The sequence below is a fragment of the Glandiceps talaboti genome, chromosome 22, assembly GCF_964340395.1.
Source record: "Glandiceps talaboti chromosome 22, keGlaTala1.1, whole genome shotgun sequence".
Taxonomy (NCBI): domain Eukaryota; kingdom Metazoa; phylum Hemichordata; class Enteropneusta; family Spengelidae; genus Glandiceps; species Glandiceps talaboti.
In genome coordinates, this window is record NC_135570.1 from 4,118,239 (window position 1) to 4,139,428 (window position 21,190).

At 35.6% G+C, this 21,190-nt stretch overlaps 1 protein-coding gene across 1 annotated transcript; it reads left to right on the forward strand.

The window, feature by feature from the left end:
• Positions 1-1,660: 1,660 nt before the first annotated feature.
• Positions 1,661-20,872, forward strand: LOC144452022 (annexin A13-like). Its single transcript, XM_078143019.1, has 11 exons — positions 1,661-1,691; positions 8,371-8,487; positions 10,794-10,872; positions 12,116-12,210; positions 13,753-13,866; positions 14,224-14,314; positions 15,425-15,561; positions 16,844-17,033; positions 17,585-17,643; positions 18,411-18,533; positions 18,886-20,872. The coding sequence occupies exons 2-11, from the start codon at positions 8,419-8,421 to the stop codon at positions 18,934-18,936; spliced, it is 1,008 nt and encodes a 335-aa protein (XP_077999145.1). The 5' UTR covers positions 1,661-1,691; positions 8,371-8,418; the 3' UTR covers positions 18,937-20,872.
• Positions 20,873-21,190: the final 318 nt, after the last annotated feature.

The window sequence follows — 21,190 nt, forward strand, 5'->3', positions numbered from 1 at the left end:
CAAACACTGGATGAGGTTAAACGTGTCATTACTTGGGGGAAATCTTGCCATCAGAAACTTAACCCTATACACGGCGTAATTATTGTATATCAACGTCCATTGGTAGTCTTTATCAACATGTTGCAACAACGGTTTGTGTTATCTCATGTTTGCCTATAGCTTTGTTTTCCCATAGCGTCATGCTAGTATCACATCTCAATCCATCAAACCGTCGACGTCACTGAAGTGAGAGCTATCAAAATTATGTCGCTTCTTACAATGTATTAAAGGCTTCCGAGTCATTCTGTGTTTATGAAAACGGTATGTGGTGCATGCTGGGTAGTGAAACAAAAATTATCACTAGATGGTAACAGACACTAGTATGAGTTTAGTTGTCATGACAATACATTCTTTTCCATTATGTGATATTTTGAAATCATTTGAGACCTCGGGTAATATTACATAGCACCTGTTAGAACTGCCATGGTTGATCCTATAATAATCATACACGTACGTACAATTAATAATGTATATGATACTTATTCACTTTCCAACAATGACGTGCACGTGATCGAACGATGTACAATCATAGTACTATCTGTCATACTTTGAACCCAACCCTTACAGTATCAACATCTTCCGATACAACACATCCCGCTATAATAACAACTTCCTACCAGGTACCCATTTTATAGGACAGTGTAAACCATGGCGCAACTTTCTCGCAAACAAGGGCAAATCTTTCCGCTGACACAGCGAAAAACCTCTCCGCGGTGCATCTCGGATGGAGCCTTTAAGAGGCCTTGAGGTTTTTACGACGCAGCCATGCAGTGCATGTGTGATTACATTTTTGAATGGCTGTAGCAAAACAGAAAAAAATAACACGTGAAAGATGCGATCACTCGTAAACTATTCAACCATTACGACCACGATATCTTACTGTTATTCTGACTAGACACGCCTTTTGTCGTGATACGTATGACTATTACAACTTAACTCTTAGTTTTGGTTTCACAAAATTCTTTATAAAAATATTATTACCTATTTAAAATATGAAGTGTAAATTTTATTACAGTTTTTGTTATGTTGAAAACGCGATTGTGGCTACGCTCATTATGTGTATGGTTTATATTCTTATGACCTTTGTCCAAAAATAGCAAACAATAAAGAAAATGAATCTATGCCCAAATAGATTTGGCGGGATTTTTTTGTAATTGTTATCTTGATTTGTAGTCCAAGCTTAATATGAGACATTTAGACTAAAGTCACTCAATAACGAAGGGACAAGACGATGCTCCAATACATACGTGTACAGGCATTCATATTGGGGGAAACGTTTTTGCGGTTATCGAAGTCCGAGTCCCGTTTCACATGGTCATGAACTTTAAAGTTTAAGTGTGGTTTATCTTCAAACGGTACTATGACCCTCTGTGTGCACTATATGTACTACTACGACCCCACAACCTGGTCAACCAGCAAAGCGCTGTACAAGCATCGATAGGCTGTACATTGAAAAAAAAAACATTTCGTCGCAAAATATGCATACTAAATACATTGCATATATTATCATGACGTCATTCTGATGAAGCATCATCAATATTTACAAGCCAATCAGCTTTTAGATCCATGAATATCAAATAATGATTCGCTATATAACTTACGTCAACCGACGTTGCGTTCATCTGAAAGCGAAGACCTGACGTCGTACACAGGTGGGTGTTTCCAGATTTAGTTTCATTTTTGCATGCAAACGAAATATTGCATCCCACCCGCTTCATGTATTTTGCAATATTGTGGACGACAAGTCGCAGTGCAACTCGTGTTATGCTTTCGTTGGTGTGGAAACAACATGGTATATAAGGGATTCTTCACTGCCATGCCTGACCACTTTCAATTGTATATTTCACTTTTCAAATTATATTAGTTGGGCGCTTTTCGAAAGTTTTTCAAGCTAAAACGTGTTTGATGGTCACGACATCTCTAATATTTTAATCGTTCTGATTTCCACACAATTTTAAAACAAATTTGTCTCAAATTAGGTTATGTAGAAAAGTTAAGGGGCTAGGAAACATACTGGTTAGTGTCGAGGTACTTGGAACTAATCCCAGTTGTTAGTAAACATAACCATGACTTGCATTCGACTAATGAAAAACATTGTCTCTCAAATATAAGCTATATACAAAATAAGGGTTGTCAGAATAAATTACTGGTTAGTGTCGGGATACTTGGAACTAATCCCAGTTGTTAGTAAACATAACCATGACTTGCATTCGACCAATGAAAAATGTTGTTTCAAATTAGGCTATGTACAAAATTTAAGGATTGTCAAAATAAATTACTAGGTAGTGTTAGGGCACTCGGAAGTATATCAGCTGGTGTTAACCAAGACAGGACGTACATTCTGTAATCAAATACGTTTATGATTTGATATAAATAACCCAAAGGTATTATAATCATTCTTACAACCGAGATCGAGAGACCTCTCCATCAATATACGAATCGCACACTAGACATGTCAAATCCTCATATAAGACCTATAAGACCCACGTGACCATAAACACGTCACATATTTATATTCACGTCTTGATTAATGGGTGGATGAGATATGTAAGTCTTAGTTAGTACTACCATGGACAGCAGGGTATCATCAAACTGAGATAGCTTCAAACGGAAATTATTGTTGTTGTATGTGGTAGACTACACAAGTGGATGATAGCAGTGCCTTGGTTATGTGGATATAATCCCACCCTGTGATCAAGATAGTGTCAATACTGAATGGGGTTAAGGTGTGGCCACTTGATGAAAATTGCTTTCAGAACCGCCACCCTACTATGAATGTAAATACGTGAACCTCTATTCACAACTTATATCAACATGTTGCAACAATTTCTATCTTAATTTGTTGATGGCTTGATTTTCAAAGTAGTACTTTATTCACAGTTTGAGTGCTAAAGTGTGTCCCCCACTATCTAGATAAGAGAAAAAAATGACATAGATTAAAGTATTCCCAGGAGTTTAGTGGCGATGTCGGATGATATCTGAGATGTAAATTGTACATGAAGGTGTGGCCAATATGTCATACTACACAGAACACAACTCATTAGTTGCAAACATCCGTCCAATTTGAATCTTGTTAATTATGACCTTAAAATGTAACCCACGCTATCATAATTTACTGTACCGACAACAGTCTATTTTTTCAACTCCTACACGGTGTCTGTAAAACAATATAGCGTAACGATGTCAACCTTGATGTTTGAATTAATTTATCAATTGTCTGTGCATGCTGTCACAACTCGATACTCGAGTGTAGATTGAAGAATTTATTTATTGTAATTTGGAGGATTGAACAAATTGTAGACTGTGTGTAATGTTGATAACCATTATGAAAAAAAACAATATTAGTATCTAGGTAATCATGATACATTTGTATACTTATCATTGATAAAATGGAAACTGAAAATTAATTAGCTTTGTAGAATACTAAGTAGGGAATCCATATCTCGAATGATTCTTCTAATTATTAATTCATGAATACAAATGGATAATTAAATTGAAATATCATTGCGATGGTTTTTCTACTTTGACAGTTGTAAAATAAGAAGTGTTGTAATGTCATACGACATACTACCAAACCAGAATGACTATAGTGTTTCAATTAGGCGGCATGATGGTTTTTTTACATCTGACAACGTTTTTTTGTTATGAATTAAACAAACAAACAAACAAACAAACAAAATAATAAATAAATAATAAATGAATGAATAAATAAATAAATAAATAAATAAATAATAAATAAATAAATAAATAAATAAATAAATAAATAAATAAATAAATAAATAAATAAATAAATAAATAAATAAATAAATAAATAAATAAATAAATAAATAAATAAATACAGATACTGATACCGCGCACGCATGTGAAATATTACTGTACTATCAATGTCTGTATTTAGTTTTAAGTAATTTATCACACACAAAAAGTGTGTGAGATGTAAACAAATATCGTGCTGTCAAATTGAAACTCTATAGTCACACTGGTTTGGTAGTAACATCGTGCTGTCAAATTGAAACTCTATAGTCACACTCTGGTTTGGTAGTAACATCGTGCTGTCAAATTGAAACTCTTTAGTCACCCTGGTTTGGTAGTAACATCGTGCTGTCAAATTGAAACTCTTTAGTCACCCTGGTTTGGTAGTAACATCGTGCTGTCAAATTGAAACTCTATAGTCACACTCTGGTTTGATAGTAACATCGTGCTGTCAAATTGAAACTCTTTAGTCACCCTGGTTTGGTAGTAACACCGTGCTGTCAAATTGAAACTCTATAGTCACCCTGGTTTGGTAGTAACATCGTGCTGTCAAATTGAAACTCTATAGTCACTCTGGTTTGGTAGTAACATCGTGCTGTCAAATTGAAACTCTATAGTCACACTCTGGTTTGGTAGTAACATCGTGCTGTCAAATTGAAACTCTATAGTCACTCTGGTTTGATAGTAACATCGTGCTGTCAAATTGAAACTCTATAGTCACCCTGGTTTGGTAGTATCAAAAATAGAAATTAGCAACATGTGTCAGATCATGGCGGTGGTTTTATAGTAAATGAGGCAACGCGTTACTTCGTTACATCAGCAATGTAAAAATTTTACATTTTAATTTCAAAATATTTCTGTTTTGTTGCGCCTTCTAAAAGTTTTAAAAACCACCACCACCACCACCAACAACAACAACAAAACAACAACAACAACAACAACAACAGAAAAGAGCAGCACGTACACATGATTGGCATTTCTCATCGTAATCAACATCCAGACTAATATGCAAATGAATACCTACCATGAAAAATCACTGAACTTTATAACCCCTGAATTAAAAATAGTACTGAAAGTAATTTTTTCACATGCTTTAAAAGACATTTTGAGTTTTTCTTTTCGAATATGCATCATATTTCTTTTTAAATGGGAAAACGATACCCGTATTTACAGTTTTTCTCCATGGTGAGACTCTAACTATAGGTATTACAGGAAGGCTATATGTTGACAACAAATTCCTTCAACACCATGTTTTATAAAGGTGATCACGTGACACATATAATGAATAGTGTTTTGACGGATGAAAGTTACAATGTTGTCACGTATCAGCTGGTACAGAAATAAACAACAGATGTAAACCTATGTACAACAGGGAACAGTCTCATGCCAGCTCCCAAATATAGGGACATAATACATAGTCCTGAATGGAGGAGAGCAAAACCAACTATAAACATCTAATAACATCTAATATGAATTCAATGCGCGTGCGCAACCTGCATGGTCGTTACGACTGATGTTACGTTTATAGAATCGATGACACCGTTTACATACTTATACTCATATAGGTATATCGTCGACAAAAAAATAATCCCCACAAAAAAAAGGAAAATGCAGAGTTAGTTATATACAGAGTTAGTTACATACAGAGTTAGTTACAGAGTTAGTAACATGCAGAGTTAGTTATATACAGAGTTAGTAACATGCAGAGTTAGTAACATGCAGAGTTAGTTATATACTAGTACATAGTTCTAATAGTTACATACACAGTTAGCTATATACATAGTTAGTTACATACAGAGTTAGTTACATACATAGTTAGTTACATACAGAGTTAGTTACATACGGAGTTAGTAACATGCAGAGTTAGTTTCATACAGAGTTAGAGTCATAGATAGTTAGTTACATACATTCTCGATACAGCATTGGTGGGTTTCTGCATGTTCATTTCTTTACAATCATGTCATCATAGCATCATTTATTTGGTGTTCCTAACTGCTATATGACATACATCACGGTTATGGTTGCCATGGTTATAACTGAACATTTTAATGTAGTGGAAAACATCATGATAATGTAATTTTTCATGTAATAAAAATAATGCAGAAAAACGTTCAGATCTGGTCCATGCCTAGCAACAATACCGTGCCCATAGCAGCAGTATTGCAAACGATAGCAATTGGGATTAATAGACAAATAGATAAACATACAAGAAATGTATGTTAGTATGCTTGTAACAAGACTACGCCAACAACAGCCGTTGGTGTGTATTTTAAAGATAGCAATGGACTAAAAATCGGCAAAATACATTGTATTTCACATCAAAAATCTAAAAAATAAGTAAAATATATTGTTTTCTGCATTGGGCTTGTACCCTAGCTTGCCTAGATCTCCAGGTCATGTTTTTCCTTTCTTTATCTGTTTCAATACGGACTAAGATATCAACAGAATGGGTCTAGTTTTGTTCGTTCCCATCATTTACTGTGAATTACGTTGAAGGGAAACAGAAACATCATAGTATATTCTGCATGAGTCGTGGTTTTTTTTGCAAGGACTGCATTCATATACGACACCTATACGTACCAGTAGAAATGTCCGGTAGCAGATCGAAATGGTTTTTTGATGGACGACCATATGTTTTGAAAGGGAAAATTGACACACTTGTAAATACGCGACAATGTGTATTGTTTCCAATTGCGAAAACAAATTTTAAAAATATCATGTTTATTAAAGTAAATAACCACAATTAACAATATGGTAATCATTTGTTTTTAAAATAATAATTAAAGATTTTTCACCACGATTTATATGGTAAATACACACCGTTACACTGTACGTACTACGTGTTTATCACAAATAACCATTTGTTGTAGAGTCATGTAATGTTATCATTATTTAAATGTTTACGACATAATCCTCGCAAAACTACATCTACCTTGTTTTGCGACATTTTCTGTTTTATTTACGACACTAGACACTGATAGATTTACGGCATACTTTCTAAGAAAAAATATGCATTTTACGACGTATGCATTTGTATATACAAGTGTAACATGCATACATTTGTATTTACGTAACCATCCATGACGCCATCTTTTACACTGAGCTCTTATATATGGTGTAGAAAATAATAATAAGACATGTGCCACGTCATATAAAAATGAAAAGTAATCAACATAGTGTACAATTTTTAAGAAACCGATAAATTGTCGGTATATCGATTCTTACGTGGCCCGAGCTAAGCCTTGCGTATTATTTTTTTTTTTTAGAATGGTCGCTTCATGGAGTATAACTCTTTGTAGTCGCGTTTCTCTTTATGTGTTGTTACCAATAACCAGCGCATGCGTAATTCGAAGTGAGTTCTGACTATGATTGACAGTTAGGTGTGAAAATGCTTGTCTGACAGATCTAGAGCTATAATTTATTTTTAAAAGTTGTCAAAAACAAAAAAAAATGGTCCTAAGTAATCCCCTTGTCCACTTTGGTACACTAAAGCAAAAACATGGGATTGAAACCTTATAAGAATAAAAACTACAATTTTGACAAATTTCGGTATTAAATCGGGGCAGTATTGTATCTAGTAAGATGATTTTGTGATCGATGTAATTTTAGTACTTGTATAAATTATGAGAAAATTATGTTATTTTGAAACTAATAAATTTGCCATAAATCGTTACAGATGGTAATAACACGTGCATATTCATAGCGCATTTATCAGTTTAAGTATCGCTATAGAAAGTCAAAATTATGATCAGGTTTGGCGGGTAGCAACGGTTTGCTATTTTAGTCTCAAGACTGTTTACATGTAAATACATTAATATTCTCACGTCACTTCTTCACTATACTCAAACAGATATGAAACAATCCTCTTTTGCATTTATATCTACATTTATTGTTGTTTTGTTTACACCAGTACCCCCCCTCCCCCGGTTGTACTCCCCTCACCGTGATTCTATATACTCTGATAACTGATTTCATAGTTGGTGTAAAACAACATTGTGATATTCATCATTTATCATTGACTATACTTATTTACAAGTGGTTCGACAAAACAAGAAGAGTGCGTTAGTCTAGAGACTATCCACGGCTTTGATTCCTTCTCTACGTCTAGACGAATGAGGAGCTGAGATGAATTTTCAAATTCAAACAAAACCACCCATACAACAATTAAATATCATGCTTGAGTTAATCAATCACAGAATTCTGCCCAATAGTAGGTTAGTGTATATTATGGGCTGTTTTTTAAAAACATAAGGTCCATATGTGGCACGTTTGTCACATTAGGATGCTACGAACACACTGATTATACATTTGGGGTTCACTATATTTGCATGAACAACTTTTGGTTCATGACTTCTGATTCCTCTAGACGTAGAGAATGATTCAAAACCATGGATAGCATATAGACTAAAAATGTATGGGTCAGTGCGTGTTGTCATACAAACATTTGCCTATCTCTCATTACGAGTACAATGTATATGAGTATATGAAGACAAATGAAGGCAGTGCGGAATTTCTACCGCTGTCATTCACCTTTTGACAAACATTGACATATCAATTTTATTTTTTTTTATTTGCTAGGAAAACAGAATAATTTTGTTACCCAAATTCATTGCCTAGGCAACCATCATGTCGAAACAAACACAGCAGGCACAACAACAGGCGCAGCAGGCACAAGTAGTATGTGGTCCTAACTACGTGAGTATACTTCAATGAATAGGGAAGAAAATTTGGCAAACAGATGAATCCAACTCATCCTATACTATGTCCATGTGCAATCATTCGAACAGAAAATACAGAATTTATTTGCTGGTCGTTCTACGTCATTACAATACGTGTTTAACCATGTCACCGTGTTCCTCAATTTTCACAGCTTTACCCTTTACAGATATAATCCCAATATTCCCAAAATACTGTCATTCAGCCACAAACATTGACATAGCGAAGACTACTAACAAGACCCCCTATTTTAATCGTATTTCATCGAAGACTCGATTCCCTAGGTATTTACTCACTTTCCATCGAAGACCCCTTATTTTACTCGCTTTTTCATCGGTTGAACGACATATTATAAACAGTATTGGAAAACAAAAAGTAACTGTCCTTTTAGACTATTATTTATAGAACATGTCACTCTATATTATTCAAAACAAATAAAACAACCTCTTAAGCTTAGCCCTAGGGACAACACTAGTAATTCATCAGTATGCCAAGCGTTGTTATGTCTTCAGAGAGTTGTTAGTAATTCACAATACAACGTTGAACGTATAACTTTAACTGTTGCATCGTGTCCACTGAGAAAAATACAAAATAGAATGATAAGACACTTGACACAGACGCAGTACAGGAATAGTTGCGGTATCAATATATAAAATCTCCAAAATCATCATTTTCTATGGATTATTTTCTTTGACAGTCCCTCGAGCAGTTGTAAGCGTCGTAAAACGAAAAGTCATTAGCCATTAAAAATGACTTACGACCCACAGGTTGAGAACGTCACACCTGACCGTACAATAGAGACTTTTGGCGCGACATCGCTATCGAAGCTATCCGTCTCGACTCATTTAACGTCCGGTAAAAATTATAGATTAGGTATTGATCTAGAGAAATATAAAAAAAAATTATGCATACTCGGTCAAAAATATCAGAAAAGTGAATGTCAAGTATTATTTTGTTCTATGTATTATCATGGCGGGAATTTTAATGGTCGTCAAAAAACTGTGAACTTTTAAAACACACCGTTTACTAAAAATTTTGAACAAGGTCAATTGTTTTTGGATTACTTAGTTTAGTTATGATACAATTCACTCGCTTTTGTACTTTAATTTTACATTTTCTGCTTCAGCTATAAATGCAAATTCATATCAATAAAAAAATTTCATTATCATTTTCCGACTGAATGGGACCGGGAATCATGTAAGACTTTTGACACGTCGCGAAGATATTTCGTATAAAAAGACATTGTTCACGCTGAACCATTTGCTTAATGAAACTGTCCTTGAAAATTGACAAACACATGCAAACTGAAAAAGAGAAAGTCGCACCGGCATTTATGCTAAAGATTAACACCAATAATGCTGACGTCATGCTGTTTCCAAACGAAGATAATACGTTATAAATAGCTACAGTATGACTTCTTCGAAATCGAGTGGGGATTTCTCTTTTCTAAATTCACAAATTCCTCTTTTTCAATTTTTTTATTTTGTCGAAATAATACAAAACGAGCACAACGATTGGTTAATCAGCCCAAGAATGTTATATTACAGAATGTACTCCGGCACTCGTGGGAATCTTAACGAAATTGACTGACTACGTTCCATAAGTCTGAGCCAAATAAATCGAATGTCTCAACCGTGTATTTCATTTGGAGAAATAATTTTCAAGAAGTAATAGTTATGTTACCCCTATTGGAATCTAGTTTTTGAAGCGACTACCTAGATTTCGTCCGAATCACTCAGACGTCATCGGTGTAATAATGTCATGCCGTGTGGTCAGGTGACCTCCTGTGAGTGGGACGAAAACTACCTAGTTGCTTCAAAAACTAGATTCCTATGAGATAACTTCACTATTACTATTATATAAAATGGAGTCATGTATCAATTTCTCATCTTCGCAAACGAGAGCTGTTATTTCTTCCGCGACACTGCCAAATGACGGTGCGTTTTGGACGGTGCCGTAAAAGAGGCTGTGGTTTGCGACGATGCAATTTCTATTCTACTAAATTTCAAGAAGTTCATAGGTTTTATTATGAATAGAGTTCTATGTAACTGTAAACCACTGCTTTGGCTCATGTTTACTTATATAGTGATTTGCTGCCTATATATGTGCATGACCTGGAATTCCTTGGGCGCTAGTGTTCACTTTAGCATTTTATTTTTAAATTAAAAAAACCCTGAATAGTTTGATTATAGGATATCTAATTCTCTGAAGAAACACTATTTTTACACAGGGTGTACAGACACTTCTAGATAAGTTATAATTTAATATCAAATATTGTATCGCAGCGTGGAACAGTGAAACCAATGAAGGACTTTGATGCCGAGAGAGTATGTAAGAAATTGAAAGAAGCGATGAAAGGTCTAGGTGAGTGATACAGTAAAAAGGTTTTAGTCGGTGAGATCACAGGCAGTGACTTTCTTTGTAGTGAGATTGAGTTCGAGATTTTCGATGATGTTCACACTAAACACAAAGAATTGAAATGAAAGAATGAAGGATGGAAGAATGAATGAATAAATGAATGAATGAATGAATGAATGAATGAATGAATGAATGAATGAATGAATGAATGGTGAATAAATGGATGGATGGATGGATGAACGAACGGACGAATGAATGAATGAATGAATGAATGAATGAATGAATGAATGAATGAATGAATGAATGAATGAATTTAAATTTTTTATCATAACTCGACTGGTTTCATTACGTTAAAAATATTGTTTACTGGAATTGTTTACTGGAATATCATCTTTTTACGCTTTGGTCAAATTCGAACAAAGATCCGATACCGGAATATATTAACATCGTAAATCCAATGATTTATCGACTGTCAATGTCAAAGGTCACCAGAAAATTGCTAAATCTAATAAACTGACGGCATGAGATGTCATGACCATAATCGAGATGATGACGTCAGTTAATAGTACTGTCTTTGTGGTCAATAAATGTGCAGTAGCCTCAGAAGACCATATTGGGGGTGTTGATGTCCAAATTACAAAGATAACACATAATATTTCAGATAAGATATTTCACACCTCAGTTCCTTCGCATAATTTGAAATGAAAATGACACTAATCATTTATTGGATGTTTGGGGACTATTAGAGAACTCAATTAACATACAGTGTATTGTCAAAGCATTGATATTGTCATTTAATAACACTAAATAGTTTGAGATAAAACAGACATCGTTTTAAATATTGCACTTTGTCCTGTCTGTGAGAAACATTATAGCCATTTATCAATCTTGCACAGACGTATGTACTACGTCCGTCCGTTCGTACGTACGCGTGCGTGTGTGTGTGTATGTATGTATGTATGTATGTATGTATGTATGTATGTATGTATGTATGTATGTATGTATGTATGTATGTATGTATGTATGTATGTATGTATGTGTGTGTGTGCGTGCGTGTGTGTATGTGTGTGTATGTGTGTGTATGTGTGTGTGTGTGGGGGGGGGTGATGATGATTACCAATGCGTTCCAATCATACATAAGATAAATTTATAAGACAAAAAGTACCGCTTCTGTCAAAGAATATTGTTAGACAACACTCTATCAAATAGCCAAAAGAATGACAATTGTCCTCATACTGTTTATTTCTAGGTACTGATGAGAAGGTAGTGATCGAAGTACTAACAGGAACTAGTAATGAACAAAGACAGGCCATCAATGTCAAGTACAGGCTCCTCTACGGAACGGTAAGAGTACATATACATGTCATCGAAGTAAAAAATGTAATTCTCCGCCACAAAGGATCATAGAAGTAAAGTAGAGGTTGATAAAATAGCCCAGGCCTCAGTAATTTGGTTAGACTATGATATATTTGGAATTATATCACAAGGTTTACAGACCAATTGCCTGTAAATGAATTTACAGTATATAACGGAGACCCCATTTTCGGCTAAAGCATAGACCCTACACTTGGTGTAGGGTCTATGGCTAAAGTAAAAAAAAATCCATGAAAATCAAAATTCTGAATATATCTCCAAACTTTGCCATGTGAACATTTATTCCTGGTCAATTTGAAAAAAACCCAATCTTTTGTTTCACCGTCTTGTTTGCAAGGAAATCACACTATTTTATTTCTCAGAGTTTTAACACAGTATTCGGCAGCCATATTGGATTCTAAGATGGTGGCCATATTGGATTCTAAGATGGCGGCCATATTGGATTCTAAGATGGCGTGATCCTTTATTTATTTCTTGATTTGAACTGAAAATAGATTTGAAGTTTCTTGAACAAAATAACGGAAAAGTTTATTTCCGAGGCGCGTTCTACATTAAGAGAACACAAAATCATTGCCAATAGAGGCTAAATTTTTGTTAACTAAAATATGCTCCCTTCTACACATTTTGAACAATGTTCAACATATTTTACTGGTTGGAATAATGTAAGAATATTTCAAAACGAAACAAAATACAATGAGACTAGTACCTCAAAGTCGCAGTCTGTACTATGGTAAAAATCCTCGTTTTAGACAGTGTTCAAGTTTTATACAATCGTTATTTTAGTAGAGTCGTGTTATCATCACCTTAATCTGTAGGTGTAATGAAATTTGAGAGATCGTTATAAATAAATAATTGACCTGAAAGTAAACTCATATGACCCATTAATTATTGAAATATATACATAATTAATACAGTTGATTCTGAGTGGATATCGATTTGAATGAATTAACACATAATTAATATCTTTTAGTGACCATATCGCTATCATATTACTAGCTCATGGCAGTTTTTTGCTCACAGCTCATAACGATTTCATGAATTCAATATTTTTTCATTCAGTTTCATTAGACCGTAAAACAAAAAGATTGATGGGTTGAAAGCTGCCAGTTAACGGTTGAATTAGTAAATACGTACAAGTTAGCAAGCACGTAACTTTGACCTCGTCAGTATTAAGTCATATATATATAGGATTTGGTATTTTTTCAAACACCGTGTTATATGAAAGAATGGAAGAACACCACAACACACACACACACACACACACACACACACACACACACACACACACACACATACATACATACATACATACATACATACATACATACATACATACATACATACATACACACACACACACACACACACACACACACATACATACATACATACATACATACATACATACATACATACATACATACATACATACATACATACATACATACATACATACATACATACATACATACATACATACATACATACTTATTTGATTAATTTATACTCCAGGACCTAGCTGACGACATTAGAAGTGAAACTAGTGGTAACTTTCGCAAGACATGCATTGGATTGTTGAGAACACCTGCTCAATACAATGCCGAATGTATGAGAAATGCTATTGAAGTAAGTTAAGTTTGACTTCATCTAACAAGATGTACCGGATGACGTTAATGGAGGAATAAAAAGACAAATTTCTCCAGGTATATCCCAAAACGAGCCAATCTGTTGAGGGCGCTACACTGTGATATTTGGGTGACTGACTAATAATGACAAATTCATTTAATTCTTCTGTCTGTTGCCTTCTTTCAATCAAGGTTATGTAGTGCATCTACTGTTTGTGTAAAAAAAATCACACTGTTGCCGATTTATCTGATGTCACGTAATAGATTTGTGCTTCCGAATGTCAGCCTGTTACACATAAAGGTACGTTGGTGGCGCTCTTTCATCTGATGAAAATGTGTGATTTTTTTCTGACTCCAGGGCCTTGGTACAAACGAAGATGCAGTTATTGAGATCCTGTGTACAAGCAGTAACCAGGAAATTAAGGATATGAAAGAAGCTTATCATAAAGGTAGATAATAAATGAATAACAGCGCAGTTATAACTCTGAACCAATTTTTGTCAATTTAAGGACATATAACACAAAGTTGGTCTACCAATTTCTCAGTCTGTACTACTACTGTCGAATTTAGATAATTGTTTTTCAAGATGTATTTACTGGGCAATAAAATAATGTACGGAAATCACGATTATGAAAATGAAGTTGAAATAAGAGATAAAATTTTCGTCACAGAACAGTTTAGAATTTGAGTTGACCAAACTGTATGCATAATCGACAGGAACGATATTTTGCGAACTTAAAAGACAACAGCAAATAGTTCTACAGAGAGTTTCGACAAGACTTAAGAAATGACACAGCGTGTATAAAGGACAGTATTTCGTGGATAGTATGTTGTCGCGATTTTTGAAAAATGTTATGACTTTGTTTCGAACTCCCAAACCTTCAGGTGTCTATTGTGCAATCCAGTGACTTAAACAAAGTTAAAACAATTTTCATGAAACATCACTGTTATGACATGATGTGAAAGTTGAACTAAAAGAGTGAGAAAACAACAAATCAGATGGGAGAATGACTGAGTAAAATAGGGAGACGGGTAAACACAGACTTGAAGGCCGTTCACATAGACACGGATTTAACAGTGACAGAAACTCGGAGAAACAATTCAATAGGGTAACAGAGCGTGAAACTGATGAATAGGCATGTTTATAATTTCATGAAAGGGGAGAGTGTGATACACAAATAAACACCCAGGAGAGCTTTGCCTGGGGCGAAACATAGAGGGTCTCTTAGCCAAAACATAACCTTGGGGCGGCACAAGAGTCTATGGTCAAAACATAGAAAATAGATTAAATGATCAACATTTTCAATAATCTTGTTTCACTCTGTCTCTCTTTTCTGTTTATCTGTCTCTCTCACTGTTTCCAACCCCGTCTGTCTGTCTGTCTGTCTGTCTGTCTGTCTGTCTGTCTGTCTGTCTGTCTGTCTGTCTGTCTGTCTGTCTGTCTGTCTGTCTGTCTGTCTGTCTGTCTGTCTGTCTGTCTGTCTCTCTCTCTCTCTCTCTCTCTCTCTCTCTCTCTCTCTCTCTCTCTCTCTCTCCCTCTCTCTCTCTCTCTCTCTCAGCTTATCGCAAAGATTTGGAAAAAGACATAAAAGACGACACATCCGGACATTTCAAGAAGTTGCTGGTGTCCTTACTCCAGGGCAGTCGCTCAATGGACAGGAACGTTGACAAGGCTCAAGCAAAAGCTGATGCTAAGGTGTGTATTGGGAAATCTTACCATGATTAATTCTTTATAGATTAATTTGCAGCCTTGTATTCAAACGTTTTCAACTACATTTTTATGATAGCTGACAGTGTAGCTGGGGAAACAAAAAACCTGTTACAATATTGTCACATTGATACAAACACACCTCCTACTAAAGCTGTTGACTGAGTCGTCTAGATAAAATCTAATGAACTTGCCCTAGTTCCCATTTATTTGCATATTAGGGCAATAGTCTCAGGTAGTCGTCATTGTCTGCTGCCCGCCATTGGGACATCAATATCTGTCACATATGCAGTGTGATTGTACCACTCTTCTACTTATATTGTCCTTTGTCCGTTGTTTTGTAGACACAAATTTATGTGACTGAAATGTGTAGTAGGTTAGTGAGTTGAAAACAACTGTAAGAAAGCTATTATAAAGTCTGCGTATGTACAGGCCATTCAAGGGTCACATGGTCATTCCTATGTAGGGGCGAGACACTTTGTGAGAATGTATTGACCTAACCTGCTCCAATAAAACATAAAATACGATGACTAAACAAAATTCTACTCGCTCGCTCTTCGTGTAAATCGGCCAGAAGTGCTTTTAAACATTGCGGGTAATTGCCAGGTGTAACATAGCAACCCAGAAAGAAGCTGAGTTCGCTCTACTACGTAATGACAATGGCTGATTGTACGAAGGCAACCACCTGTTGCATTCAGTGAAGAGTACATTACATAGATAGAAATGGACATAACTGTTGCCATTTAATTATGAAATAACATAAAACAAAATAAAGACAAAACAAAGAAGACTCGAGATTCTGAAAATTTATGCAATTATTAATTATGCAATTTAACTATATAATGTACGCGTGGGTGATCTTCTTTTGGTCCTGTTTCTCATGTTCACTTTCATAATTTTGCTTCTATTTGTCGCGTCTTGTAATAATTTATGTTATTGTTATTCAATTATTTCATACAAATGAGTCCTCAGTGAATCATTTCTTGTGACAGTAACTATAATTGACCACCAAAGATCACCATAGATCTTCTATGGTTGTCTGAGATACAGAAAAGGAAGCAAAGAACAAGAATATTTAGACATAACACTTATTATAGTACTTGAATAGACATGACATTGGGGGTTTTTTTTTTAAAAAGAAAATAATTGAGACCCCTCCTTGACGGAATTTTAATCAAATTGCAAACTAACACTACCATGATAAGCAATTTACACCTGTCCAATTAAACGAAATATTTTAAGATTATCTAATGGCATCGTTAAATTCCAGGCGTTGTATGATGCTGGCGAGGCAAGATGGGGAACTGATGAGTCCGTTTTCAACTCCATCTTGGCTTCTCGAAGTTATGAACAACTGCAGGCCACCTTTGACGAATATTCAAAGATCTCTAAGCGCAATATCCTACAAGCAATTGATTCAGAGATGTCTGGAGATTTGTGTAAAAGTATGAAAACCATTGGTGAGTTTATGGAATGATTCTTAGGACCGATAATCTTGTAAATACACATGTAGTATGCCGAACTAAGATGTGATTAGTTATTCAAAACTGTAAAACTTCTGGATCATCAGAAACTGTCTGTCTGTCTGTCTGCCTGCCTGTCTGTCTGCCTGCCTGCCTGTCTGTCTGTCTGTCTGTCTGTCTGTCTGTCTGTCTGTCTGTCTGTCTGTCTGTCTGTCTGTCTGTCTGCCTGCCTGCCTGCCTGCCTGCCTGCCTGCCTGCCTGCCTGTCTGTCTGTCTGTCTGTCTGTCTGTCTGTCTGTCTGTCTGTCTGTCTGTCTGTCTGTCTGTCTGTCTGTCTGTCTGTCTGTCTGTCTGTCTGTCTGTCTGTCTGTTTGTCTGTCTGTAACTTTCTGACTGTCTGTAACGTTCTTTGTTTTGTCTATTTGTTTGTCTATCTCTGCTACTCTTTGCCGAGAAATGATTGATACCTTTATCAATCCTGGGTTTGCTAGTTTCTCAATCATTTTCAAACAAATCCTAACATTTCTTTGTCATCGTTTTCTCCATTAGTACGCTGTGTACAAGATAAGAAGAAGTATTACGCTGAACGACTTCACAAGTCAATGAAGGTCAGCTTTCCTCATTTAATACTTTATGGCCGTCGATCTACGACTATACGAATATGGTGTGGCGATATTTTAGTTTAAAATGTGTTTCCTGATCTTGATGAATCATAAAGTGTCTGTGCAGCGATAGCTAAGAGTTAAGAATCAAAATATAGTAAATATAAAATATTCACCTACACTGGATGACATCTGGGGAAACTGGGCATAAAGGTCCATCGTTAACAATATATATGCTAATATTCTTCAATAATGATTAATCAACCAAATATGACTTTAATTAGTTCAGAAACTTTCAGGTCTGGTGAGAGCGGATTTCCTGTGAAACATAAAGTTTACATCTTCGATTTTAGTCTTATATAGTTATAATTAGACTAGGGTATTGTTTATTTCATAAAACCAAGGAAAATACTGGTGACCTGAAAGGCCCTTGTCACCGAGTCGCTCGGCTCGACAAGAAGTGACAAACCCTTATTTTAGGTCACGAGTATTTTCCGACTGCATGAAGAAAGATATTGGAAAATGATAAAATTACAACTCCTCAACTAATGAAAAATCGTAAAAAGTAATGGCGATTTGGAACGTTTTCTATCACATTTCGAGCACCACAGAATCAGTGATGTAGACACAGGTTCTCGTGACGTATAACGACCAGAGTATATCATTCATATTTTCTGTTCTGAATAGATATTCACCTTTCCTTTGTTAACCCTTGACCATTACTTGCTCGATACATTTTTTATTGCCTCGAAATTCTCTTTCTTCAAACTCAGGGTTTAGGAACAGACGACTCGACACTAGTTCGTATCGTTATCAGAACATGTGAGGTTGACTTGGAAGATGTAAAGCAAGTCTTCTCGAAAGAATACAGTGGGTCACTGAAGGACTGGGTTTCCGTAAGTTATGACGTCATTGTGTTGTCACGCATATCACTCAAAAGATAGAGAGAGATAGAGAGAGAGATAGAGACAGAGAGAGACAGAGAGACAGAGACAGAGACAGAGACACACACAACATGCAGATAGACAGAGAGAGAGATAGATAGATAGAGAGAGAAGAGGGAGAGAGAGTGGAGAGGGACGGAGGGAGGGAGGGACGGAGGAAGTGATGGAGGAAGGGGTGGAGGGAGGGAGGGAGGGACAGACAGACATGGAAAAAGATGTACAGATCACAAGACATTCAGAGTAATAAGTTCTTTTACAATGATACAGGCAAATAAACTATTTTCCATACTTTTCTCTTTTAAAGGGCGACACGTCTGGCGACTACAAGGCCATAATGGTTGCCTTGATCGGATGAACACAGTCTGAAGTTGTAATATACCAGGCTATGTCAAGAATGGTTCACTATATGAACATCGCAGAAGGTTGCAAGTAGGAAGACTCGACAGAGACTTCGTGGTCACTGCATGACAAGAATTTAACTTTTCTTCAAAATAGTAGCAGTATGCAATCAAGACATTACATTAAATCTCATATACTCAAGATGTAGAATATTAGGCGTAATTTTAACTCTAAGGTTTGAGTGAAATTTGAAACTCGTTTTTTTTATAGCATAGATGACAGATAGAAAGTTTGGTCAGGATTTTTGCATTTAGTGCATCCACTTGTTCTCATCACGAAATGTAATCTTCAGATACGACCGGTAGTTGTGTAGTTCCCATGTACTAATTGTGTTATTTTGTCAGGTTTCAATCAAGCAAACATAAACTAAAACAATTACTGACTCCTGAGAAGGGCGCCATCATCGGCATCTTCTTCGGGGTTGTCGAAATAGAAGATTCATGATATCACAACGTGAATTAACCGAGCTGCAGAAAGACTAGGCTGACTGGTAGTCAAGGAAACAATCAAGATTGACGAGAACTTTATATTAAGATATTCCTACTATGATTGGAGTCCAAGCAATAACTACATCACGTGATCTCACTATGGAAATGATAACAAAACATAACGTGACGTCACATATGGTTTGATTGTTAATCCGGTATTCAATACATTGTAGAATTGTTTGACTTTGAGGCTTTTATAAACTAGTCCTATCTCTGAAGAGGAATAACACTACAGGAAATAATGATAGTTTCATAATTTTTTTGGATTCTGGACTCGTGACTCATTCCGTGATTTCATATCACATATATTTCTCTCGGTTGCTAAGAAATAAAAAAATGAAACTATTTCAGTGGTACACGGTCTTAGCAGACATGAATATTTATTAGATGAACAATACATATTCATGACTATTATCTGAATCAAATAAGCACTAAAGAGTCGTGATCATCAAATCCATATTTATGTCTGCTAAGAACCATGAAGCAATAGTGTAACACTGATAAGAGTATAGAGTTGAAAATAGTTTGGCGTTTCTTGGTAGTCGCACAGAATTATGTGAAATCATGGAATGTCTCTCCAGAATTCACAGTTTATTAAAATACATTCATTTCCAGAAGTAGTGTTCCCATTTGAAAAGTTGTGCTTTCTTGCAGTTATCGCTCAGTACATCGCTCTCTATAGCTTTAATGAAAATACATGTATGTACGTATGTATGTGTGTATGTGTGTATGTGTGTATGTGTGTGTGTGTGTGTGTGTGTGTATGACCTCAAGCTTGCAAAACATTGACAACGGTTCGGTTGAATCCATTCAATCTTGTACAATACAACGTGTCTTGGTCTTCATTTTTGTATCTATTTATAGTTACGTGTCACGTTTAATATAGCTGACTGGGACTCCCTAGAATAATTACATTGTATCTCTTGTTAGTATAACATCAATTGTAATTTTCATTAAGAATTATTGAAATGATAACATTATTTAGTACATCATGTAATCTTAGTTTACATGTAAAGCATAAAGCATAGAGCAAAGATTAAACATAGCCTTGACGAGATCAATACATGTACTATCAAATTCAATCGAGCTGGATGGGCTTATTGGTGGTATAGAAGATAATCATAGTCAATACGAACCCTGTAGCAAAAACATCCCTTTGGTGAATGGAGCAAAAAAACAAATATTAAACCACGTGTGATTTCACATTAAAAAATGGTCACAAACTATAACGGGACACCATGTCTGGTTTTCATTGTTGATTCTAAGAACTCGAAACACTTTGGGATTGTTTTGACATATCAAAACAGGGTTGTTTCAATGCCCTTTTTGCAGCTAGATTGATTTCTTTTTCCTGTTCTGTTTATCCTATATTAATCTTGATAATAATTAAAATGCAATTATGTACATGGTTGTATCTATCTATCTATCTATCTATCTATCTATCTATCTATCTATCTATCTATCTATCTATCTATCCATCCATCCATCCATCCATCCATCCATCCATCCATCCATCCATCCATCTGTCCATCCATCCATCCATCCATCCATCCATCCATCCATCTGTCCATCCATCCATCCATCCATCCATCCATCACCGTGTGCTTCGCCTAGCGCGTGCGCATTACAGTCATGACCGTTGACCTATCACCCTGGGTCACGACTCACATTGCATGCAAGATTCCTGGCTGAGCAATTGAGAAGAATTTATCAATATTCCCG

Excerpts from the sequence above, each read along its gene's own strand:
- LOC144452022 (XM_078143019.1), top strand. The coding sequence starts at position 8,419 with ATGTCGAAACAAACACAGCAGGCACAACAACAGGCGCAGCAGGCACAA. Across the intron at positions 14,315-15,424 it reads GAAAGAAGCTTATCATAAAG|CTTATCGCAAAGATTTGGAA; the intron begins GTAGATAATAAA and ends TCTCTCTCTCAG. Across the intron at positions 15,562-16,843 it reads AAGCAAAAGCTGATGCTAAG|GCGTTGTATGATGCTGGCGA; the intron begins GTGTGTATTGGG and ends GTTAAATTCCAG.